This window comes from Pipistrellus hanaki, assembly GCF_964339955.1.
Source record: "Pipistrellus hanaki genome assembly, chromosome: 16".
Lineage (NCBI taxonomy): Eukaryota > Metazoa > Chordata > Mammalia > Chiroptera > Vespertilionidae > Pipistrellus > Pipistrellus hanaki.
The window spans coordinates 8,738,127-8,761,188 of NC_140518.1; the positions used below are offsets into that span (position 1 = coordinate 8,738,127).

General features: G+C 61.2%; 1 protein-coding gene and 1 long non-coding RNA gene across 5 annotated transcripts in view; one reads left to right on the forward strand and one right to left on the reverse strand.

Moving 5' to 3' along the window:
* Positions 1–1,239: 1,239 nt before the first annotated feature.
* LOC311611323 lies at positions 1,240–4,915 on the reverse strand. Its single transcript, XR_014793102.1, has 3 exons — positions 4,433–4,915; positions 2,994–3,074; positions 1,240–2,808 (listed from the first exon to the last, which is right to left on the reverse strand). It is a non-coding gene; the product is annotated as an uncharacterized lncRNA (long non-coding RNA).
* Positions 4,916–7,313: 2,398 nt separating this feature from the next.
* The window catches only part of TBKBP1 (TBK1 binding protein 1), a 16,259-nt gene continuing 510 nt past the window's right edge, over positions 7,314–23,062 (forward strand). The window contains exons 1-7 of one of the 4 annotated variants that reach the window (XM_084863357.1): positions 7,314–7,437; positions 9,153–9,412; positions 9,821–9,946; positions 10,188–10,292; positions 11,468–11,648; positions 12,251–12,426; positions 12,613–12,674. In XM_084863357.1, the coding sequence (XP_084719483.1) occupies positions 9,188–9,412; positions 9,821–9,946; positions 10,188–10,292; positions 11,468–11,648; positions 12,251–12,426; positions 12,613–12,674 (875 nt within the window). In that variant the 5' untranslated portion in view covers positions 7,314–7,437; positions 9,153–9,187. Of the gene's footprint in view, positions 7,438–8,479; positions 8,587–8,681; positions 8,814–9,152; positions 9,413–9,820; positions 9,947–10,187; positions 10,293–11,467; positions 11,649–12,250; positions 12,427–12,612; positions 12,675–23,062 lie in introns of those variants that run through there. The other 3 variants (XM_084863355.1, XM_084863356.1, XM_084863358.1) reach the window with 3 other exon arrangements.

A 23,062-nucleotide genomic window follows, 5' to 3' on the forward strand; every position in this document is an offset into this window, starting at 1 on the left:
TCACTCATATTTAAGAAGTGTGTTAGTCTGACTTTAAGAGAAATCCAAACTCCATCAGCTTTTGATAGCATCTTGGTTTTCGAAACTTCAATCTGTAATTGGCATTTAAAATGCCCTTGGCATGCCAGTCTGTGATGGCATTGAAGACCTGTTAAAACACTTGAGCCCAACTTTATTAACCAAAACTGATACCACCACCTTTATCTTCTAAATAAAGTCCGCTTTATTTTTATTTTCAACATTTTGCCGCTTCATTTTTGGTTCCAGATGGTGTCACCGTGGAGGTGAAATGAATGGTTTGAAAGAAGCTAGAACGTGTGGTGGTGGTGGTGGTGGTGTGTGTGAGAGTTTGGGAGAGAAGGACAGACACATCTGTCTAAAATGGACTGAACATAATGCAGTGGGAAATAAAAACATTCCCACAGATGGGGTCGTGCAAAGGTACTACACTTGTCCTGTTCGGACTGTGAAACTGCTAAAGGTTGGCCTCGTGCGTGTTTCCCAGGTTAATGATCTGGGCTGCTAAAAGGCTCGTCTCAAAGGGGGGCTTTTTACTTAGGCTGCAACATGTTTAATTTCTTCTCCCACTTTTGCCCCAGAAACTTGTGGAGAGAAGAACATTAACTTGGGATTTAGGAACTGGGTCCTTCACCCTGCTGCTTAGGAGCTGAGTGGCACCTGCAGGCTATTTTGTGGAAATACTCACTTGATTAGTTTACATGAGGCAAATAAAATGAGGGCTAACTTTACTTCTACCTTAGCCTCCATATAGCCGTTTACCTTTTCTTAGATGCACACACTTGTCAAGAAATTTTGATCATGCCTACTCTCAACTGTTTATAAATTCTATACCTGCACAACTGTACCCATATGTTATGTAATCATAACAAAAATAGAATTAAAGACCAATTAATCAGAAAGTAAATATAAACAAAAGTTCTAATGTTTTTATGTCCAATTTTGAGATGACTCTGTTACAGAGGTAACTTGTAATTCTAATCAGACTGCATTAAATCCTGAGTGATGGTAATTAACCAAGGACGTTTCTCCAGTAAAGGAGTACTTAAAAGGAAAAACTATATCAGTTGATTATCAAATGGCAGGGAGAGATTGCTTCCCCTGCTAAATGTGATTTTTCCTTTTCACCATTTCTCCAATAACCCCCCATTCCCATATACCCGCTTCCCAGCAGACACTCAAAAAGAACACAGAACAAGGTTACAGTTCCACCAGGCTCTAGTAAACACTGAGATTTTGTTGGTTCCATTATAGCTTTTTAAATTTCAGGGAGAGAGAGAAACCTTGGTTGCCTCCCATATGCGCCCTGACCAGGGATCAAACCCACAACCTCTGTGCATGCCCTGACCAGGAATCAAACTGGTGACTGTTGTGTGGGATGATGAACACACCAGTCAAGGCTGTTCTATTGTATCTTAACTAGAGGCCTGATGCACGAAATTCATGCATGGGGTGGGGAGGGGAGGGGTCCCTCTCAGCCTGCCCTGCACCTTCTTAGGTCCGGGACCCCTTGCTCCTTAACGCTCGCCTGCTTGCTGCTCCTTATCGCTGTCTCAGGGAGAGGCTGCCACCACCACCACTGCTGCACTCATCAGCTGTGAGCCTGGCTCTGGCCCTGTGAGAGCACACTGACCACCACTCCTGCATTGAGCATCTGCCTCCCGGTGGTCAGTGTGCATCATAGTGACTGGTCTTTCTGGTCTTTCCACCATAATGGTCTCTCAGGCTTTTATTATATAGATTCTCAGCAACTTGAACAGTCACTATTCCTGTTGACCAAGGTCACATGGAGCATGAATTCAAACACAAGTCTTGATATTTGTTGACTAATGAGTTTGCTGACCACTGCCCTAGACTGATGCTACCAGCATCTTAGCAATATAAATACTAGGGCCCATGTACGCATTGCTAATATGCATCTATTTCCTTACTAGGACTATTTAAAAGTATATTTTAAATTTGTTGCTTACTGATTTTTTGCCAGTTTTCCCAACTATAATGTAAGCTACCTAACGCAGTGACCTTGGCTGTCTTATTTATTGCCATATCTTCAGACTGGAGCGGCATCTGAAATATAGTAGACCTTCAATAAATATTTGCTGAACTAATGGCATGTCAGTACAGGGAGATTCTGGAATGGCTTCAGCCTTTGAAGGGCAGAGCATCCAGGAACTCGGGAACAGCAGGGCCCCTGAAGACTTGGGCCCTTACTCTCCCATTTCTCATTTGCTGGGTGTCTTCAGGCTCATCTGTTAACCTTGGGTTAACCGGAGGGCTGGGAACGGGATTAGTCAATAGTTAAATCATTATATGGTGTCCTTTTTTTGCAGGTGTCAGGCTAGTAATAAGCCTCATAGGCCGATAGTAATAAAAGTGATCCCCACTATAACAAAGGCAACATTTTCGTCCCATTTCACAGATAAGGAAACAAGCCCAGAGAGGCTAAGACCCTTGCCCAGAGTCATGTGGGCTAGCAAGCAGGGCTGATTTCACAGGCTCTGCTTTCCCATTGGGCTGTTGCATAGCCACGTGGTAGGAGCAGCAGAAGGGTCTCTGCTCCCAAAGTTTAGTTTGTGGTGAAGCAGAGAGAGCCCTGGATGAAGTTTTGTGATTAAACAGCAAAGCCATTTTGTCTTGATTCTATTATGAGGTCCATTGTCAACCGTTGGCAACTGTCAGACTCTCCATTCGGGGTCGAATGAAATCCACTTTCTTCGTCATTGGGGTCTGAACCACCTTCTGCACTTCTGCTGTTTTCCCTCTTGAGCTAGAAGCTTTTGGGAACCAGGGCTGGGGATGGGATATATGTTGGATGGAGCTGCTGAGTAAGCTCTCCGTCTGCATTACCCCAGTGCTGTCAGCTGACCCTGGGTAGCCTATGTGGGCAGGAGGCCTCCCATGACTGAGCTGTTCTCTCCCCAGGTGCCCGCAGGCCCCACGTTCCTGAGCTGAGCTTTCCTTGGTGTGAAACGTACCTTCTTTTCTGAAAGGAAAGCACATCTCCGCTTTGGCACCCTGCCTGGGCTCTGGATACCGAGGGGCAGCCTGTCACCATCCTGAAGGAGAGAGGAATGAGAAATGGCTCTGTATGAATAAGCTCTCCTTAGCAATAAGCAGTGCCTGCTGTTTTCTGAGCTCTGCCCTTCAAAACATGGTACAGTTTTAGTAGTATGACCTTGGGGGAATTCAACTTTTCTGGTCCTCCATTTCCTCATCTATAAAACAGGAATCCCAATGAAAGAAAATGCACATGAAGCCCTGAATGTTTTGGCTCAGTGGATAGAGCGTCGGTCTGCGGACTGAAAGATCCCAGGTTCGATTCTGGTCAAGGGCATGTACCTTGGTTGCGGGCACATCCCTGGTGGGGGGTGTGCAGGAGGCAGCAGATAGATGTTTCTCATCCGTGTTTCTGATTCTCTACCCCTCTCCCTCTCTGTAAAAAATCAACAAAATATATTTTTAAAAATGCACATGAAGTTCTTAGCACAGGGCCTCACACATGAATTAATTGATTGAGAACTATTGAGTATGTGCCAGACACTGTTAAAGGCACTAGAAAATGAAGCAAATAAAATCTCCATCCTATGGAGTCCACATTCTAATGGACAATACCTCATAAGTATTCAAAACTGTAATGTAATAATTATATATATATGTTTTTGTTTTTTGTTTTTTGAAAATTCTGTTTGGGAGATAGCAGAAAGGGATGTGGTTGTGGAGAACACGAAGCACAAAGAGTTATTAAAACAATTTCCAGGCAAACCTGGCTAATTGGATTAGCGGGAGTACGCTGCCTCCAAAGGAATCTCGGGATTTGGTGAAGAAGTTAAGGTCTTTCTACTGCACAACCTCTGGTTTGATGGAAGACCAGCAGCTGCAGTTGCAGTCCCAGAATGGTTCTGCGTCGAACCCTAATTTCTAAGGTCTAAAACCGGAGGACGAAGGTGGCACCCGGGTCCTGTAGTGTCACATGTGTCTAATCCATGTTCCTGCCTGCCTGGTTCTATTTGAGTCATTTCCACTCGATCTCTTTGCCGGCTGCTAACAAGCACCATCTCCTCCTACTCTCTCCAGGCAAGAGTGGGACCAGAGAGACAGTCTTTCTCCAGAGCAAGAGTCCTGGAGTGGGAGATAGTCCCTCCCCAGGGGCTCCCCGGGAGAGACACGCAGGGGTGACTCAGGCCCTGCTTCGGGGTTGTCTCTCCTACCAGTTCCTGGTGGAGGCGGGTCCTCCCTTACAGTGCCTCTGAACGCCTTCTAGAACTGTTTACAACTCCCGCCTGACCAGCTGTCTGCCACGTTCCCTTCTCCCCTCCCACCTTAGCTCCCGCCTCACTTCCCCTTGACCATGGCCCTGGGTTTTCCCATTTCCTGCCTCCATCGTGATGAGCCCTGATAATATCGTGGTACTTACAAGGAATGTAGACCAGGCTCCCCGCTTTTCCAGGTGAGGAAACCGGTCGAGAGGGGAAGTCACTAATCCGGAGTCACACCGCTGCGTTCATTCACTCACTCAACCCAGAGTGCTCCTTCCCCTTTAAGATTTAGCTTAAATGTCACCGCATCGGAGAAACCTGCTTTGACTGCTTTATCTAAAGCAGATCCCCCTCCCTCCAATTCTTCTCTTATTAATCTTTTCCATCTCACTCCTCTACTAGAATATAAACTCCATGAGGGCAAAAAGGACAGGTTTGTCCTTCAGAGGCATGCTCATCCCTGTATTCTCAGCATCCAGCCTATCAATAAGTGGCTCAAGAAATCTTTGCTGAATTGCCCAGCCAGTGTGGCTCAGTGGTTTAGTGTCAACCCATGAACCAGGAGGTCACAGTTTGATTCTGTTCAGGGCTCATGCCCAGGTTTTGGGCTCCATCCCAGTGGAAGGGTTTGCAATCAATGATTCCCTCTCATCACTGATGTTTCTATCCCTGTCTCTCTCTCTCTGAAATAAGTTTTTAAAAATATATTTTTTTTCCTGATTTTTTACAGAGAGGAAGGGAGAGGGATAGAAAGTTAGAAACATAGATGAGAGAGAAACACCCATTAGCTGCCTCCTGCACATCCCTTACTGGGGATGTGCCCACAACCAAGGTACATGCCCTTGACCAGAATCGAACCTGGAACCCGTCAGTCCCCAGGCTGATGCTCTATCCACTGAGCCAGACCGGTCAGGGCTCTCTGAAGTCACTAAAAAAAATAAATGTTGGCTGAATTAATGAATTTACAGTGAGCAGGTAGCCTCAAAGCACGTGGGGATATGAAAATAGATGGACCCTGCTTTCAGAACTGCCCTGTTTAGCCACAGAACCAGAACATTCGGAATGTGACGGTATCGGGTCCAGATTGGAGATCCAGATTTGGGATGGGGACAGGGTATTTCAGGGGCACCTAAAACAGTCTTAATCTGCCCAGCCAGCCTGGCTCAGTGGTTGGGCATCGACCTATGAATCACGGTTCAATTCTCGGGCAGGTCATATGCCTGCCTGGGTTGCAGTCTCAGTCCCTAGTGAGGGGCGTATAGGAGGCAGCCAATCAATGAGTCTCTCATTATTGATGTTTCTATGTCTCTCCCTCTCTGAAATCAATAAAAATACATTTTAAAATAATAATAAAACAGGCCAAATCTCTCTAGGGCTTTTGTTACCAACTGCTTAGAAGCCAGGATAAACCATTTGGCTGGGACTCGGGCCTGTGTCCTGAGCAGCCCAGTAGCATCAGGGGCTGTCAACTCAGCCACTAGGGAGTGTGCTCCCCTTCTGGTGAGGGCGGGCCTGGCCGGCAGTTCCCCAAGTCCAGCTGGTAGCCGAGTCCACGTTCATGACAGCCCCACCCCTTCCAGCCTCGCTTCCAGTCTTTCACCTGGTCTGCTTCAGCACAGAGCCTGGGCAGCACTGAGGAGGGCGACACCCGCCTAGCCTTCAGGATTAGCCGGGTGACAGATGTCCCAGCTGGTAGCCTTCTTACCCAGAGGGCAGATGGGTTGTCCCACTTGGCCCAGAGCAAGCTAGTGGCCCAGAGAGAAGCGGATGGCCTGCCTTCTTGTTCAGGAACCCCGAGGAGGAGGAGGAGGAGGAGGAGGAGGAGGAGGAGGAGGAGGAGGAGGAGGAGGAGGAGGAGGAGGAGGAGGGAGGAAAGCAGTGAGAATCCCTTTCTTTGAAGAGAAGGAGTCCAAGCTCCTGCCGGCTCTCCTGGGAGAAGCTCACCCCTCAGTCCAATCTTCTCCCTACAGTGGGGCAAGATGGCAGTTGCTGCTGCTGTTTCTCAAAGCTCACAGCACGCAAGAAATCTTTTCTTTCCTCCTCTTCACCCCAGATCCACCCTCCACCGCACCCGTCAGGAGCCATAAAGGCAGACTCAGGCCCCAGCCGCCTCAACCCTCCTCCCAGCTAAATGCTGGGCCTACCCAGAGCCCCTGCCCGCTGGACCAGGGTCCGCCAGCTCCCTCCATCATTCCCTACCTGCAGCCCGGCCGACCTTGAGTGTCACGAAGCAGTTTTAGCTCTCACCCCCAGGGTCACAGGGGGATCATCGCCAACTTCGTTCAGAAAGGCTAAGTAACTGTCCAAGGTCACACAGGGGGAAAGTGGCAAAAACTATCAAACAAAAAACCCAAACTTGCCTCTCCTGCTCAGTAGTTTGGCAAGAGCTGAGATGATCTTTGTGGGAAGGGTAAAATCTGTTTCTTCATTTCGCTGCCTGTGGATGCTTCTGTGCATTGGGGAAGGGGATTGTGCATGTGTGAGTGTGTGTGTGTGAGTGTGTGTGTGTGTGTGTGTGTGTGTGGACGGCGGGGGTGGGGGGGTGATATGTTCCTTCCTAAATAGACCTTTGACCTCCTTAGTTCACTCTCTCTTCCGGAGAAGTTCCTGCTTTAACTCTCCTCTCCCCGCCTGGACTGTGTGTGTGTCTTACAGAGCAGAGCCCCATAGCAATGCGGAGCAGGTGCAATGTTTTCCTTCTCCAAAGAGCAAAGACCCCCCCACCCCCATCCAAATAGCCTCACTTTCCCCCAAACGGTGCAGCAAAATCAAAGCAGCCCCTGGCCGCGGCACAGCCCGCGATGCCCCCGCTCTGCGTTGGAGGCGGCGGGCGGCGGGCGGGGGGCCGGGCGCGCGGCCAGGCGGGCCGCACCGGGGGGCCGGCCGCCCCTCTCGCCACGTGGCGGCGGCGGCGGGGTCCGGGGCGCCTTCCCAGCTGGAGGACGCGGAGCAGCCGGAGAGGAGGAGGCGGCGGCGGCGGCGGAGGAGGAGCGGGGCGGGCGGGAGGGAGGGGGGCTGGGGGAGGGCTGGGGGTGGGGAGGGACCCGGCGGCGGCGACAGGGCGCGAGCGAGCGCGGTGCCAGGGGGTGGGGGCACCGGTGCCCGTCTGGGGAGGGCGCCGGCGGCGGGGGCCGCTGCGATCGCAAGCAGGAGCCGCGAGGCCGTGAGTCCCGGCGGAGCGGGCGGGGGAGGGGAGGGGAGCCGGGCCGCTCGCGGGGGGCGCGGGGGCCGGGAGGGGGCGGGGGCCGGCGCTCGGCCCCGGATGGCGGGGGGACGGGGGGAAGGACCCGCGCCGCCGCCCGCAGGCTCCTGGCCCGGCTCCCCGCTCCCCAGGCCGCGCCGCCTCCTGCGCCCCTGCCTGGCCCGGGGCCGGCGCCGGGCCCTCCGCGCGGGGAGGGGGCTCGCGGCCCGGCCGCAGAGGGAGGGCGCCGGCCGCCCCGCGGAGCCGCAGGGGGTGAAAGGGCGGCTCTTAAAGGGGCCGCAGGGGGCCCGGCCGAGGAGCACCCCCTCCCCATCCGCCCTTCGCGGGGCCGCCGGAGGGGAGGCGGCGGGGAAGGGAGCGGTCGGGCGGCCCGGGGCCTGCGCCCGGGCTGGTGCGGGGGGGGGGGGGGGCAATGGCGGGCCGGGGTCGGGGTGCGGGTGTGGAGCGCCGGCCGGCGGGGTTGGCCGGGGAGGGGGGGAGGGCGGGCCTGGAAGGAAGGGGTTAAAGGTGGGGCGCACACACTCCGGACTCGGGCCCGGGCGCACGCGTGTCCCTGGCACGGAAACGGGGGGCGGCGCGGGGCGGGTCCCGCTGCGGGGCCTGGGGGGCCGCGAACCCCGCCGTCTGCACTCGCACCCGGGAGCCCTCTCCCGCGCGCACACGCACACACACACACACACACACGCACACACGCGCTCCGGCGCGCGCGCCTCGGACATTCCCATGGTGCCTCACGTGACCCAGGCGTGCCCACCCTCACACACGCTCACGCACGCGTGCTGGCACACACGCGCACACACACGCGCGCTCACACACACACGCACGGCCGCTTCCCGGCTCCAGCCCGACCCCCGCCCGCAGCCCCGCCACGCGCTCCGGAGTGCGCACACCTACACCCATTCACAGACACCGTCCCCCGCACGCCGGCGGCAGACACATTCATAAACACGCGCACCCTCGCCTCGCCTCCTCCCAGCCTGAGTCATCCCGGCCCCCTCCCCGGCTCCCATTCCGCCGCCTGCGCGCCCACAGGGCGGGCGTGGGGTCCTGTCACCTGGGCCACCCCGGCCCGGTGCGCCCGGCCGGCTCCCAGGCCTTCCTGCGGCCCAGGTCAGGGGTGAGGAGGGCCTGGCGCGCTGCCACGGCCCGGCCGGCGGGGAGTGGGGGAGGCACTTCCTCTTCCTGAACTCCGGGATCCTGCAGGAGGAAGCCGGGGAGCTGGGCGGGGGCCGCAGAGGAAGTGCTGGCCGTGCTGGGCTGGCCCTCCCAGGAGCACGGAGCCTTCTTAGAGCGGAGCCAGGGGTGCCAGGGCCCGGGATGAGGAACTTGGCAGAGAGGTATTTGGGGAAAGGAGGCCTGGGATGGAGAAGGGGCCAGGAAGGCAGGTCTCTGCAGTTCCCTGGGTTCCAAAAGGAACCCATCCCTGCCTAGACCGGCCTAGGTGTCCCAACTATTCACCTCCCCCTGGCTTCCCACCCCCAAGTCTTCACCTGGGCCCAGCCCCTCGCCCCGATGGGTGCAGAGAAGAGAAGACGGGGCTTGGCAGACCGGGAGCGGGCTGTGGGAGATGGGAGATGGGGGGGCAGGACCAGGCTGCCTCTCAGGCCAAGACTAGGGGCGTCAGGAGACAAGCGTCCGGCCGCCCCTCCACCATGTCTCGTCTCCTGCTTCCCCAGGAGGCCCGCGGGGCGCTGCAGCCCAGGCCCTCGCCATGGAGTCCATGTTTGAGGATGACATCAGTATCCTGACCCAGGAAGCCCTGGGCCCGGGTGAGGTGTGGCTGGACGCTCCCGGAGACCCGTCGCTGGGGGGGGACATGTGCTCCGCCTCCCACTTCGCCCTCATCACGGCCTACGGCGACATCAAGGAGCGGCTGGGGGGCCTGGAGCGCGAGAACGCCACCCTCCGGCACCGCCTCAAAGTGTATGAGATCAAGGTCAGAACTCGGAGAGGATGGGGGTCCGGCTGTTTGTGAGTGGGGTGGGGGGCTGCTAACGGCAGGAGTTGGGGATCAGCAGAGATTCCAGGGATCCAAAAGGGAGGGCAGGACACAGACTCGTGAAACTTGAGGGTCCCCCGTGCGAGGTGTGGCTGCTTTGGGTGGGAACGCTGAGAGCCCAGAGCCGATCAGGAAGCGACCAGGAGGGATGCACTTTGGAGGGGCGGGTCCGGGGTCTGAAGGTCCGGGGAGTGGGGGCGCTCTCAGGCCCACGGGCATTGGGATGTGCAGATCCCGCTGGAGGAGGGACTCGGGGGCAGGCCGTGGGGCAGGGGCACAGTGAGCCTGCAGCCTGGGCAGGGAGCCAGGCACCAGCTCTCCTGAGGGCCTGCCCACCGCCCACAGTACCCGCCGCTGATCAACAGCTTCGGAGAGGAGCACGGCTTCTCCCTGTATGAGATCAAGGATGGCTCCCTGCTGGAGGTGGAGAAGGTCAGCCTGCAGCAGCGGCTCAACCAGTTCCAGCGTGAGGTGAGCCCCTTGCAGGCTTCTGTGCTTTCCCTAAGCTCGCCCCGATCCATTTCAGACACCCCCCTCCACACACACACACACCCGCCGGCCTCTGGCCTTCTGTCCCCTGGAGCAGGGATGGCCAGGATCCTCCTTCGGGCTGGTCACAGGGAACGGGGGAGGAGGCGCCGGGAACTGCTCAGCCCCTGAGTCAGTGAGGGACCTGACTGGCGGGCACCCCAACCCCCGGGACCCCTTCCAGTTGCAGAAGAACAAGGAGCAGGAAGAGCAGCTCGGGGAGATGATCCAGGCTTACGAGAAGCTCTGTGTGGAGAAGAACGACCTGGAGACGGAGCTTGGGGAGATGGTGAGGCCCGGGGAGCCGGGGTGGGAGAGGGTGACCGGGGTGTGTGCCAGCCATCACCCTGTGAGTGTGCTCGGGGTGTGTACCCCGCTGCGACCCTGTGTGTCTGTCTGTGCATGCCGTGTGTCTTGTCCGTTGTGAGTGTGTGCATACCCACCATGCAGTGTCGGGGGGTGACTGTGTGAGTGACCCCGTAGAACATGGTGGCTCTGCGTGTATGTTTGAGTCTCCTGCTGGGCCTCCCCTAGGCCCACAGCACGGCTCCTGTGAGGCTTTGTCAGCGAGGGCAGAGGGGACCAGAAGTGCCTGCGGCTGCTGGAACGGGTCTTGGCACATGTGTGATTCTGGGTCAGGATATGGCTGTGTGTGTGAGCAAGTGGGCAGGGGTCAGAATCAGGAGGCGTGGTTTCTGTTCGCTCCTAGCTGCCACCTGGGTCACGTCACTTCGCCTGCATTCCTCCTCTGGAGAGCGGGCAGATAGCTTCACTGAGCTGTGGTGGGCATGAGTGTGAGAATGCCTGGCTTTCATAATCAAAGCGCTCACTCGGCACCTGCTATGTGCCAGGCACCACGCTTATCTCTTTATTTATTTGTTTCACTGGTTTTTTACAGAGGAAGAAAGAGGGATAGAGAGTTAGGAACATCGATGAGAGAGAATTATCGATCAGCTGCCTCTTTCACACCCCCTACTGGGGATATGCCCGCAACCAAGGTACAGGCCCTTGACCAGAATCGAACCCGGGACCTTTCAGTCTGCAGGCTGATGCTCTATCCACTGAGCCAAACTGGTTCCGGCCACTCTTATCTCTTTAGATAGTTACTCATTTTCATCCTCATCACAAACCCAAGAGGCAGGTGTGGTTGCCCCCGTCTCACAGATGAGGTAGATGAAGCCGGAGTGGTTGTCACACCTGCAGATGGCAGTCACCGCGCTCCGTCTGGAAGGGGGCGGTGGCTTCCTGCGATGTCCCTGTGTTAGTGACAGGGAAGGGGCAGTAGCCAGAGGCATCCGCTCTGCAGGTGCTGGGAGTGCAGCCCTCGAACTCATGGTCTCTTGGAGGGTGGAGTGACCTGGGGCCTGCTCGATTTGGGGTGATGGCGGTTCAGACATGGCATTTGGGGGGCTCCCGGGGCCCCCTGGCCCTGTGCAGACCCTCGCCCCCTTGTTTCCCTCGCAGCGGGCCCTGGTGGAGACCCACCTGCGGCAGATCTGTGGTTTGGAGCAGCAGCTGCAGCAGCAGCAGGGCCTGCAGGACACGGCATTCTCCAGCCTGAGCCCCCCGCCGGCCCCCGCCCCGCCCTGTGCGGACCTGGACCTGCACTACCTGACTCTGAGAGGGGGCTCTGGCTTGAGTCACGGTGAGATCCCAGCGCCCCCTAAATCTCCCCACACCAAACTCCCCAAGCCAAACCCCATGTCAACGCCTTTGGGCACCTCCTGCTTCTCAGGTAGTCAACACCCCGTGATAACATAAGGCTTTACATTTCCCCCACAATCACCCCACCACCACCTGTTCCCTCACCCCATCCACTGTTACCCCAATTTCTGCCATCTAGGTCCCTCTCCCGCCACCCTGGCTACCCCCGTGCAATTCTCATAGGTGCCAGCAGAGGGCACCCCAAACCAGAGTCCCCTGCCTGGTTTAGGTTGTGATTAGGAGAGGTCCTGAGGATGCTCAGAGACTTGAGTCTGGCCGGGGAGAGAAGAGGGTGGGGGTGGGGTCCTTCAGGGGGCCATCTCATTTCCCCTGGCCCCCAGGAAGGTTAGAAACAGCAGCTCAGCTCCTCCTGGCACTCTGTCCTCAACCGCAGTATCTCTCCTTCTGGCGGTCTGCCCTCTCGCTGTCTCTCTCGGATCCTTCCTGCTGCAGGCCTCCCCTCTCCCTCTTTGTGTTGCTCTGGGGGTCAGTGGAGGTGCCCAGCGGCTGGACTCCGCCTGACAGTGTCCTCTCCCCCGCCAGCAGGCTGGCCGGGCCCCGCGCCGAGCGTGAGCGAGCTGGAGCGGCGGCGCCTGGAGGAGGCCCTGGAGGCCGCCCAGGGGGAGGCGCGGGGGGCTCAGCTCCGGGAGGAGCAGCTCCAGGCCCAGTGCGAGCGGCTGCAGGAGGAGCTGAAGCAGCTGCAGGAGACCCGGGCCCAGGTGAGGGACGCAGGGGCAGCGGGCCCCGGCCTGGGCCCTGGCTCTGACGCCTCTCCGGCTCCGTGGAGGTCTGGGGGCTGCAGGAAACAGCACGTCTCCGCTGGGTGCAGCCGGGCTCGGAACGGCCGAGGAGGGGCGTCCAGACCAGGTGAGGTTGGCGTCAGACCTCTCCATCTTCTCCCGTAGGACCTGGCCTCCAACCAGTCGGAGCGGGACATGGCGTGGGTGAAAAGAGTCGGAGACGATCAGTAAGTCGTGTCTGTGATCCTCTCCCTCTTAACCGCTGACCCCCGGAGAGGTGCTTCCCGCCCTCCCTTTGATTGGCGTGTCCCTTTGGCGTTGTTTGGGGGGCCTCTCTCTCCGGCCAGCAGAGCTGTGGGGTTTGGGTAGCTGGTGTGACTGCGTCCTTCACAGGAAGGAGGTGAGGTCTGGGGCTGCTCAGGCTCCAGGAGGCCGCGTCTGCTCCAGGCCTGAGAGAGGCTGCCTCAGCAGCTTTGCTGCTATGTCCTGTGCCCCCGGCTGAGTTTGGGGGCCCCTCTGGGGCCACCTTTTCTGTCCCAGGAATGAGGCCCAGGCAGTGCAGAGGAGGGGGACGGCCTCCTTCGGGTTGTAAGGTGCCTCGTCGGTCTCGGGAGAGGACGCGGAGGCTCAGGGACGGAGGGACTTCCTCCGGGGGTTAGGATGCACTCTGCCCGGTGTCCTCCTGGAATCCTGCCCGGGAAGGAGGGAAGAGGAAGAGGAAGGGAGCTGGGTCAGGGAGGAGCCTCTGGTGGGGGCTCCTGGGGCCGCCCCGGCCGCCTGCCGGGAGCAGTGAGCCTGGTGCCTTCCTTTCAACACCCGCAGGCGGCTGGTCCTCTCCCACTTTCTGAGAAACAGTGAAAACTTCCTTCCGCCCGGGCCCTCTCCCCTGAGATGTGTGCACACTGCTTTCTCCCTCCTCTGGAGGGAGACCGAGGCCCAGGGCGGAGGCTCCCCTCCATCACACAGCACACCAGCCCAGGCCCCCAGAGGTGCTCCCCAGCACGGAGCCTCCTCACCGTCCTCCTGGCCTCTGGCCAGCTGAGAGCGCGCTCCTCACCCCCGCTGCACCCTGGGCGCGGGCCTGGGTGGAGCTGTGATCGCTGGGAGGGTGGGGGGTGAGAACAGGGTTTGTGGGCCTGATGGGTGGGACCCCTGAGCTCGGCTGCTATGGGGCATCGAGAGGCCTCTGCGGAGAGGGTCCACCCTAGCTTGTGGCTGGGGCGCAGAGCCCATAGTCACCCGTGTGTTCCGGGTCACACACACACACACACACACTCACACACTCACACACTCACACATTCTCACACACACACACACACACACACACTCACACACACTCACACACACAGGAGCCCAGAAGCTTCGCTCGCTCCAAAAGTCACACCGCAGGGCCCTGTAGGGGTCACTGAGCCCAGCCCCTCTCAGAAGCCAGCCGTGATGATGCCCCCCGTTGGTGAACCCCGAGAGAAGACAGGGCTTGTGTTGGGGCTTCGAGGTGGGGGTGCCGGGGTGCGGAGCGGCTGTGCTTCACGGGCCTCAGCTCCCGGCCCAGGCTCCCTCCCAGGCCCAGAGCCGGGTGTCGCTGAGCGAGGTGATGAGCGAGCGGGTGAGGGCAGAGGAGGGCTGGCGGTCCCCAGGGGCCGAGGCTGAGGGTGAGTGTGTGAAGGAGGGCCCCTCCCGTGAAGTGCTTCTGGGAGCCAGAGCCTCCGGGCCTCGGCTCCGGCCAGAGCAGCCCCTTTCCCTCCTCTCCCGCACCTGCCTCGCCCTTCCCTGCGGTCTCACCTCCCCGGCCTCCCGGCTCCTCCCCTCGTCCCAGCGGCTCTCCCGCTGCCTCCGGCCTCCTGGGCCTCTGCCCCGGGGCAGCCAGCCCTGCCCGCCGCCCTCACGCTTGCTCGCAGGCTGGGTTTCTCCGGACAGGCCAGCTTGGCAAGAGGTGATGACCAGAGGAAGGCCTCACCCCGGCAGTTTTATTTCCTGGACTCCGCTCCTGGTGGCAACTGTCCGCTTCCCCAGGGATGCCTCCCCGGTCCTCCCACTGAGGCCTCAGGGACCGGTGTCGGCTCACGTTCCCCCACCGACCCCCCCCTTCTTCCCACTTCCTCTGACCCTCCAGGCTGGCGGGAATTTCACAGGTGGGTTCGCCAGGAGAGGACGGCAGGGTGGGGGCCCCAGACATGCCTGCGTTCGGCCTGCTCCCATGTGGCTCTCTCCGCTTCTCAGTGTGGACCCTCCCGGGCAGCCGGTGGGGAGTCCCGGGTGTTAGAATGCGCCCCTCATGCAGCTACTGCTTCTGTGAATCCTCTGACACAGGTCCTTCCTGCGCCGAGGGGGAGCAGCCCCAGCCCCAGCCCCAGGGTTTCCCCTTCCTCGGTTTCCCCGTTCCTCCCATTCCAGTCTCTGGCCGGTCAGCTCTGGTCATCAATGTTCCTCTGAAAACCGACCCCCAGACCAGACCAGACCGCATGGAGGCCTGACCTCCGGGCGAGATTTCCTGCTCTTTGGATAGTCCCAGCCTGGTGGCCCCAGGGGAGAGCTGCAGGGGGCGCTCAGGGGCCAGAGGCCTGGGGCCCCTCGGGGAGGGGGTGGGAGTGCAGACCCCCTGCTCCTGAGGTGCCCTGTCCTGGGGGGGGGGGGGAGGTGCGGGACCCACAGCCCCCGCCCTCTGGGCCAGCGCAGAGCCTTCTGCTGTGGCTGTGCTGAGGGAGGAGGGGATCCGTGGGGAGGGGGCTTCCTCGGGGTCTGAGGGCTCTGTGTGAGCAGGACGCGGTGCGGGGAGCGAGGGCTCGGGGACAGAGGGAGCTCACTCGTGAGGGGCCCCCCCGTAAGGAGACGCGGGGCTCAGGATGGGCGCGGAGGGGTGAGCTCTCGGTCTGTCTTCTTTCCCAGCACAGGGGGCTCAGCGGTGCAGCCGGGCCCTTTTCCGCCCACCCCCACGCCCGCTCCCCACCCACAAGCCTCTGCGTGGGCTTGCGGTTAGTGCCGGGGGCGAAGTGTGAACTCCGAGAGAGAGGATGGAAACTCTGCACAGAGGTCAAGGGCAGTGTGGGGTGGGCCAGGGCGGAAGCCGGAGACCCCACGTACCCTGAGCGCAGCCTCGTGCCCCGGAGGCCGCGGCCCAGGGCCTCCCCCTTCACGCTTCTCACCCTCCCTACTTCCTTTCTTTCTTTCAAGCCTCCTCCAGCGCCGGCGCTCACAGGAGTTAACCCCTGCGGGCGGGCGGGCGGGGAGGGGCGGGGCGGGGGCGCAGGGCCCTGACACCGAGGCCCACCGCTCCCACCTCACTGCGGTCTGAGGGATTGGTGGGCTCCCAGCGGGTCTGGGGCCATTTCCCTGCCAGGAAGGCGCAGGGTCGCTCTCACCACACTCCCTCCCTCCCTGGGGAACTCCACATCCTCCTCTCATCTCTCAGCCCAAGTCCCCCAGCCGGAGTCTCCAGAAAAGGGATCAAAATGCTCTCCCCTCCCTCCCCTGTGCGCCGGGCACCCCCTGACCCTTCCTTCCTCCACGCCAGGCACTCAGCACTTTACCTACAAATGTTCACTCAGTTCTCACAAAACAACACACACACACACACACACACACACGCGTGAGGAAGGTCTTGTCCGCTTTTACAAAGCCACGGAGTAATCAGAGACCTTCAGTGTACACACGTGGAGCAGGGTCGGAGGGAATGGGCTGTTTTTCTGGTTCCGGTTCTGCTCCTTCGGGCTGGAGGCCTTGATCAGAGGCGCCGGTTGATTTGTGGGTCAAACCTGATCCCTGTGACAAGTGCCAGGGGCGCCGTGAGCATTGACGCTGGTGCAGCCAGCGTGAACCAGCACAGTTCCGGGCAAACTGGGCTGTGCGGCCCCTCGCCGGGCCAGGCACTCTGGCGAGCGGCCCCGCTGGGCTGCATGGGGGAGGCCACCCGGCTGGAAGCATGGCAGGGCGGCCCTGGGGAGCCGGCTCCGGGGACCGCAAGTCGTAGCTGGTCGAGGAGCGTGAAGGGCTCAAGGCGCCCGAGAGGAAGTGGTGGAGCGCTGGGTTGTTTTAGAGCGACTTCCTCCTCCCGCCGCGGCCCGTAACCTCAAGTCCGCTCCATGGCCTGGTGCCTGTGGTCCCCTCCCTGAGGGTCGTGTGGGAAGACTGGTGCTGGGCGTGCCTGTGGGTGGTGGAAAGTTTGGTCCCTATATTTACCCGCAGGGGTGAGGTGACTGGGGGCATCGGAGGGCCGCTGTGGGCGACGAGGGGAGGGCGAGGAAGGCTGGTGTCTGTGTCCCTCTCTGCCCTGACTCGGTTCGTGATTCTGACTGACCCCGCGGCCAGCTCGCCCCTCACCCCACTCCTAACCCTAATGTGGATCCCATCCCTGACTCGAACCCCATCCCTTATCCTGACCCCAACTCTGTCCACAGTTCTGACTGAAAAGGAACTATCAGCCCCAACCCTAATCTGACCCTGAACCCAGCCTTAACCTTGACCCTAGCCTTCACCTTGACCTCAAGCCCATCCTTAATTCTGATCCATGGCCCAGCGCCTGAACGCCAACCCTGCCGCGTCCTCACGGGCGCTCCCACTCAGGGCGCCGGGGGCCTCTGGGTCCCAGTCGGTTTGGGGCAGAAAGGCCTTTCCTAGGGGAGGACTCGGGCCTCTGGCGGGTCCCACCCCGGTGGCCTCGTGGATAACTGAGGATAGCGATCGCCGGGCGGGTCTGTGAGGTCCCCGAGCCGCGGGGGAAGAGTGAATGGAAGGATAAGTCAATGGAGGGTGGCAAGACGTGCAGCAGAGGCCGCCCTCCTTCCTGCCAGCTCTGCCATGTGCTCCTCCGGAGGTGCCAGCTCAGCAGGCCCAGGTGCCAAGAGCCTGTTTGGACGCCTGCTCTGTGTCGCCGCGGCTCGCGACCGTGGGCCAGCCTCTCCCAAGCCCCGAGACGCCGCTTCCACGTGTGTCTGGCTCCTTCCTCTCTGCTCCGGGCGGGTGGTGATGCTCAGGGCCCCCGGCCACTTGGGCGGTCTCCAGCCCCTTCCTGCTCCTCTGCTGCCTTCCCACCTCCTTGCCCTCCCTTACCTGTCCCTTTTGGAAGGCAGAGTACAGGATATGGCCGGTAGCCTGGACTCTGGCGTCCAGGAGGCCAGAGCTCCCATCCCAGCAGCTCCGTGACCCCTGGGCTTTGTGACCGGGGTCAGGCACGTAACCCCTGGAAACCCCCATAACCGCATCTATAAAGGGGGGGGTGGGGGAGTAAGCCGAGTTCCCAGCACCAGGCCCGGCCTGTGCTGAGCCTCAGCGCGTGCGGTGATTTGTGATTCTTTCCTCCCTGGGTCCGTCCCTGGTTCCGAGGGACTCAGCTTCCCCTCGTAGTCTAAGCCATAAGGCAGCGCCCAGATGCCGTCCGCCGGACCCATCCTTCCAACCAGCCCCGATAGTAGGACACAGCAGGGCCAGGAAGCCGGGAAACAGCATGTGCCTTCGGGTATATGTATGTGACCCTGGGTTGTGTTGTGAAGTTGAGATTTATTTTTTTCCACTGAATTGGCAGTGTTTTCTAATGTGAGTCATTCGGGTCGTTTGTGTATTTCGCAGCCTGGCTCTGCACCTTGCGGTAGGGAGGGACACCCAGTGAAGGGGGAGCTCCCCAAGGGTCATAGGGCATCAGGGGGTTGGCTCCCGCCGCCTGGCCAGGTCTCAGACCTCGGGGAGGGCTGCCCGGGGTTCCCGCAGGACAGTCCCTGCCTGCCCCAGGCCCCCAGACCAGAGGCGTGAGGGGCTGGCCGTTCTGGGCCAGGGATCCCTTCCTTCCGCTTCCTGCTGCTCTGTGTGCTCTGTGTGAGGGAGGGGCTGCCAGAAGCGGGGCGCTGGAAACTGGGCTAGCTCCTGGCGAGGGCGGGAAGGCAGGCAGGCAGGGGAGAGCCGGGGGCCTGGGACCTGAGGGCGGCAGGTGAGAGCTCCCAGCCGGGTGTGAAGGCACCGACCTGCATCTGTCACCTGAGACGCAGCAGTGGCTGCGGAGGAGAGAGGAGGAGTGGGGAGAGGAGGAGTGGGGAGAGGAGGAGTGGGGAAGGAGGAGTGGGGAGAGGAGGAGTGGGGAGAGGAGGAGTGGGGAAGGAGGAGTGGGGAGAGGAGGAGTGGGGAAGGAGGAGTGGGGAGAGGAGGAGTGGGGAAGGAGGAGTGGGGAGAGGAGGAGTGGGGGAGGAGGAGTGGGGAGAGGAGGAGTGGGGAGAGGAGGAGTGGGGAAGGAGGAGTGGGGAGAGGAGGAGTGGGGAAGGAGGAGTGGGGAGAGGAGGAGTGGGGAAGGAGGAGTGGGGAGAGGAGGAGTGGGGAAGGAGGAGTGGGGAAGGAGGAGTGGGGAGAGGAGGAGTGGGGAAGGAGGAGTGGGGAGAGGAGGAGTGGGGAAGGAGGAGTGGGGAGAGGAGGAGTGGGGAGAGGAGGAGTGGGGAGAGGAGGAGTGGGGAAGGAGGAGTGGGGAGAGGAGGAGTGGGGAAGGAGGAGTGGGGAGAGGAGGAGTGGGGAAGGAGGAGTGGGGAGAGGAGGAGTGGGGAAGGAGGAGTGGGGAGAGGAGGAGTGGGGAAGGAGGAGTGGGGAAGGAGGAGTGGGGAGAGGAGGAGTGGGGGAGAGGAGTGGGGAGAGGAGGAGTGGGGAGGAGGAGTGGGGAGAGGAGGAGTGGGGAAGGAGGAGTGGGAGAGGAGGAGTGGGGAGAGGAGGAGTGGGGAGAGGAGGAGTGGGGAGAGGAGGAGTGGGGAGAGGAGGAGTGGGGGAGAGGAGGAGTGGGGGAGGAGGAGTGGGAGAGGAGGAGTGGGGAGAGGAGGAGTGGGGAAGGAGGAGTGGGGAGAGGAGGAGTGGGGAAGGAGGAGTGGGAGAGGAGGAGTGGGGGAGGAGGAGTGGGGAGAGGAGTGGGGAGAGGAGGAGTGGGGGAGGAGGAGTGGGGAGAGGAGTGGGGAGAGGAGTGGGGAAGGAGGAGTGGGGAGAGGAGGAGTGGGGAGAGGAGTGGGAAAGGAGGAGTGGGGAGGGAGGAGTGGGGAAGGAGGAGTGGGGGAGGAGGAGTGGGGGAGAGGAGGAGTGGGGAAGGAGGAGTGGGTGGGGGAGGAGGAGTGGGGAGAGGAGTGGGGAAGGAGGAGTGGGGAGAGGAGGAGTGGGGAAGGAGGAGTGGGGGAGGAGGAGTGGGGAGAGGAGTGGGGGAGGAGGAGTGGGGAGAGGAGGAGTGGGGAGAGGAGGAGTGGGGAGAGGAGGAGTGGGAGAGGAGGAGTGGGGAGAGGAGGAGTGGGGAGAGGAGGAGTGGGGAGAGGAGGAGTGGGGAGAGGAGGAGTGGGGAGAGGAGGAGTGGGGAGAGGAGTGGGGAGAGGAGGAGTGGGGAGAGGAGGAGTGGGGAGAGGAGTGGGGAAGGAGGAGTGGGGAAGGAGGAGTGGGGAAGGAGGAGTGGGGGAGGAGGAGTGGGGAGAGGAGGAGTGGGGAAGGAGGAGTGGGGAAGGAGGAGTGGGGAAGGAGGAGTGGGAGAGGAGGAGTGGGGAGAGGAGGAGTGGGGAGAGGAGGAGTGGGGAAGGAGGAGTGGGAGAGGAGGAGTGGGGAGAGGAGGAGTGGGGAGAGGAGGAGTGGGGAGAGGAGGAGTGGGGAAGGAGGAGTGGGGAAGGAGGAGTGGGGAGAGGAGGAGTGGGGAGAGGAGGAGTGGGGAAGGAGGAGTGGGGAGAGGAGTGGGGAGAGGAGGAGTGGGGAGAGGAGGAGTGGGGAGAGGAGGAGTGGGGAAGGAGGAGTGGGGAGAGGAGGAGTGGGGAGAGGAGGAGTGGGGAGAGGAGGAGTGGGGAAGGAGGAGTGGGGAGAGGAGGAGTGGGGAGAGGAGGAGTGGGGGAGGAGGAGTGGGGGAGGAGTGGGGAGAGGAGTGGGGAGAGGAGTGGGGAGAGGAGGAGTGGGGAGAGGAGGAGTGGGGGAAGGAGGAGTGGGGAGAGGAGGAGTGGGGAGAGGAGGAGTGGGGAGAGGAGGAGTGGGGAAGGAGGAGTGGGGAGAGGAGGAGTGGGGAGAGGAGGAGTGGGGAGAGGAGGAGTGGGGAGAGGAGGAGTGGGGAGAGGAGGAGTGGGGAGAGGAGGAGTGGGGGAGGAGGAGTGGGGGAGAGGAGGAGTGGGGAGAGGAGGAGTGGGGGAAGGAGGAGTGGGGAGAGGAGGAGTGGGGAGAGGAGGAGTGGGAGAGGAGGAGTGGGGAGAGGAGGAGTGGGGAGAGGAGGAGTGGGGAGAGGAGGAGTGGGGGAGGAGTGGGGAGAGGAGGAGTGGGGAGAGGAGGAGTGGGGAAGGAGGAGTGGGGAGAGGAGGAGTGGGGAGAGGAGGAGTGGGGAGAGGAGGAGTGGGGAAGGAGGAGTGGGGAGAGGAGGAGTGGGGAGAGGAGGAGTGGGGGGAGGAGGAGTGGGGGAGGAGTGGGGAGAGGAGTGGGGAGAGGAGTGGGGAGAGGAGGAGTGGGGAGAGGAGGAGTGGGGGAAGGAGGAGTGGGGAGAGGAGGAGTGGGGAGAGGAGGAGTGGGGAGAGGAGGAGTGGGGAAGGAGGAGTGGGGAGAGGAGGAGTGGGGAGAGGAGGAGTGGGGAGAGGAGGAGTGGGGAGAGGAGGAGTGGGGAGAGGAGTGGGGAGAGGAGGAGTGGGGAGAGGAGGAGTGGGGAGAGGAGGAGTGGGGGAGAGGAGGAGTGGGGAGAGGAGGAGTGGGGAGAGGAGTGGGGGGAGGAGTGGGGGGAGGGACGACGGCTGCTCTGTCAGAGGAGAACGCCCTGCCCCCCTCCCCTCCCCCCACTGCGGGGCCTGCGGGCCCGGGAGCCCCCAGTCAGATGGGGAGACACGGCTCCGCCCTCAGATTCCCCCAGGCCTGAAGGGTGGCCTCCCACTGCGGAGTCCCCAGTGTAAGCAGATGGCGGTTCCCCGCAGGCCCGGAGGCTGACGGGGTGGACGCTGGACACACTCAGCCAACACGGGGACGAGGGCTGTGTGCAGGCCTCAGGGGAGCTTCCCGAAAGGACCCCTTCCTCCCTCCGCTCTCCCTCCCTAAGGAGTAGCCCTGTGCCCCCAGGAGCCCCGGCCCGTTGGCCATGATTTCGCTTTGACCCCAAGATAGTTTTGTTGTGGGAGGCTAGTGAGTGGAGAGTGAGAGTGAGGCTCAGTCATTACCTGCCCTGCACCCCGGCTTTTCCTGCCCTCTGAGGCCCCAACCTCACGACTTCCCCTCCCCTCCTCCGGGGCCACACACACACACACACACACACACTCACCGTGCCGGCCTCACACCTACCTCCACTCCCTCCCGTCCACACACACCCCCTCTCCCGTGCCGGATGGTGGGGTGGGGCGGGGCCTGAGGGGGGGGTCTGGAGAAGCTCCTGGGGCCACAGGGCCTCCCCTGGGGAGTGGTCCACCGAGTGGCTGAGCCTCCGCCTGTCACTTCCCTCCCGCTCCAATTGCCACCTTCTGGCCTGGGTGAGGTAGCGGGGACGCAGGAGAACCCAAAGCCCTGCCTCCCGGACTCCGTGCAAGCCCGGGGCCGAAGGCAGAGGCCCCAGGCCTGGGCGGGGAGGTCTCTCTGGGGGCGAGCAGGCCAGGGTGGGGGGGGGGGGAGGGGCGACGCTGAGAGGGATAGCCTTGGAGGTTCTGGGCCGAAGGGACCCGGAGAGAAAGGAAAGAGGGGCGTGGGCACAGTCTGCTCCAGCTTGGTGAGGGTGGGCGCCCAGGAGGTCCGAGCAGGAGGTGGAGGAGGAAAGAAAACTGTGGGAAGGCTCAGCTCCTTATCGGTGTGTGGGTGCCAGGCCCCGGACGAGGTGCTGAGAACACAGGTGCAGTCAGGGATCTAGCTCCCGCCTTCGAGGGACTGCGAGGGCGCCTTCGAGGGACTGCGAGGGCGGTTCCAGATCAGGCCACTCGGATAGGTTGCCAGCGTGAGGGGTGCCCCGCCCCCGGTGCCTGGAGATCTCGGGGAGGGGCTCCCCGGCGCTTAGAGATGGAAGCCAGGGCCCGGCCGCACTGGGCAGGCGCGGGCTCCGTGTATCTGTTGGCACCTCTGCCGACCGGGAGGCCAGCCCTTCGCTTGCAGAAGGAGCTCCTCGGGGAGCCACAGGGTCCCTGGCCTTGCAGAGCTGAGGGCTCTCCCCGGACCCCCTGCAGGCGGCACATGGACTGCGCTTTCTCTTGGAAAAATGCACGGGGACAAAAGCTACGAGCCACGCCATGCGGCTCTTGGGTGGGTCTGTGTTTTATTTGCCACCGCAGCCCCGCACAGATTGGGAAAACATTCACACATGCCTGTGTGGGACACGGTCAGGGACCTCCTGGGTTCAGGGACCCCTCAGGCATCACTGAGCTCCCCAGCCCCGGCCCATAGTCTGGGAGCCACTGCCTGGCCCCGGGCACACCCGCGGGAGGAGAGGGGCTTCCCTGGAGGCAGTGGCACTGACCTGGGGAGGAGGCCCGAGGGGAGGGGAGAGAGGGCCTGGTGCGGGGCAGAGCCGGCTCTTGCTCCACAGCGGTGACAGGACACCAGGCTCCTCCTCCTCCCCGCTCCCTGCCCTCTGACCTCAGGGCCGGGGAGGCGGGGTCAGCTCCCTGCCCTCTGACCTCAGGGTCCGGGAGGCGGGGTCAGCTCCCTGCCCTCTGACCTCAGGGCCGGGGAGGCGGGTCAGCTC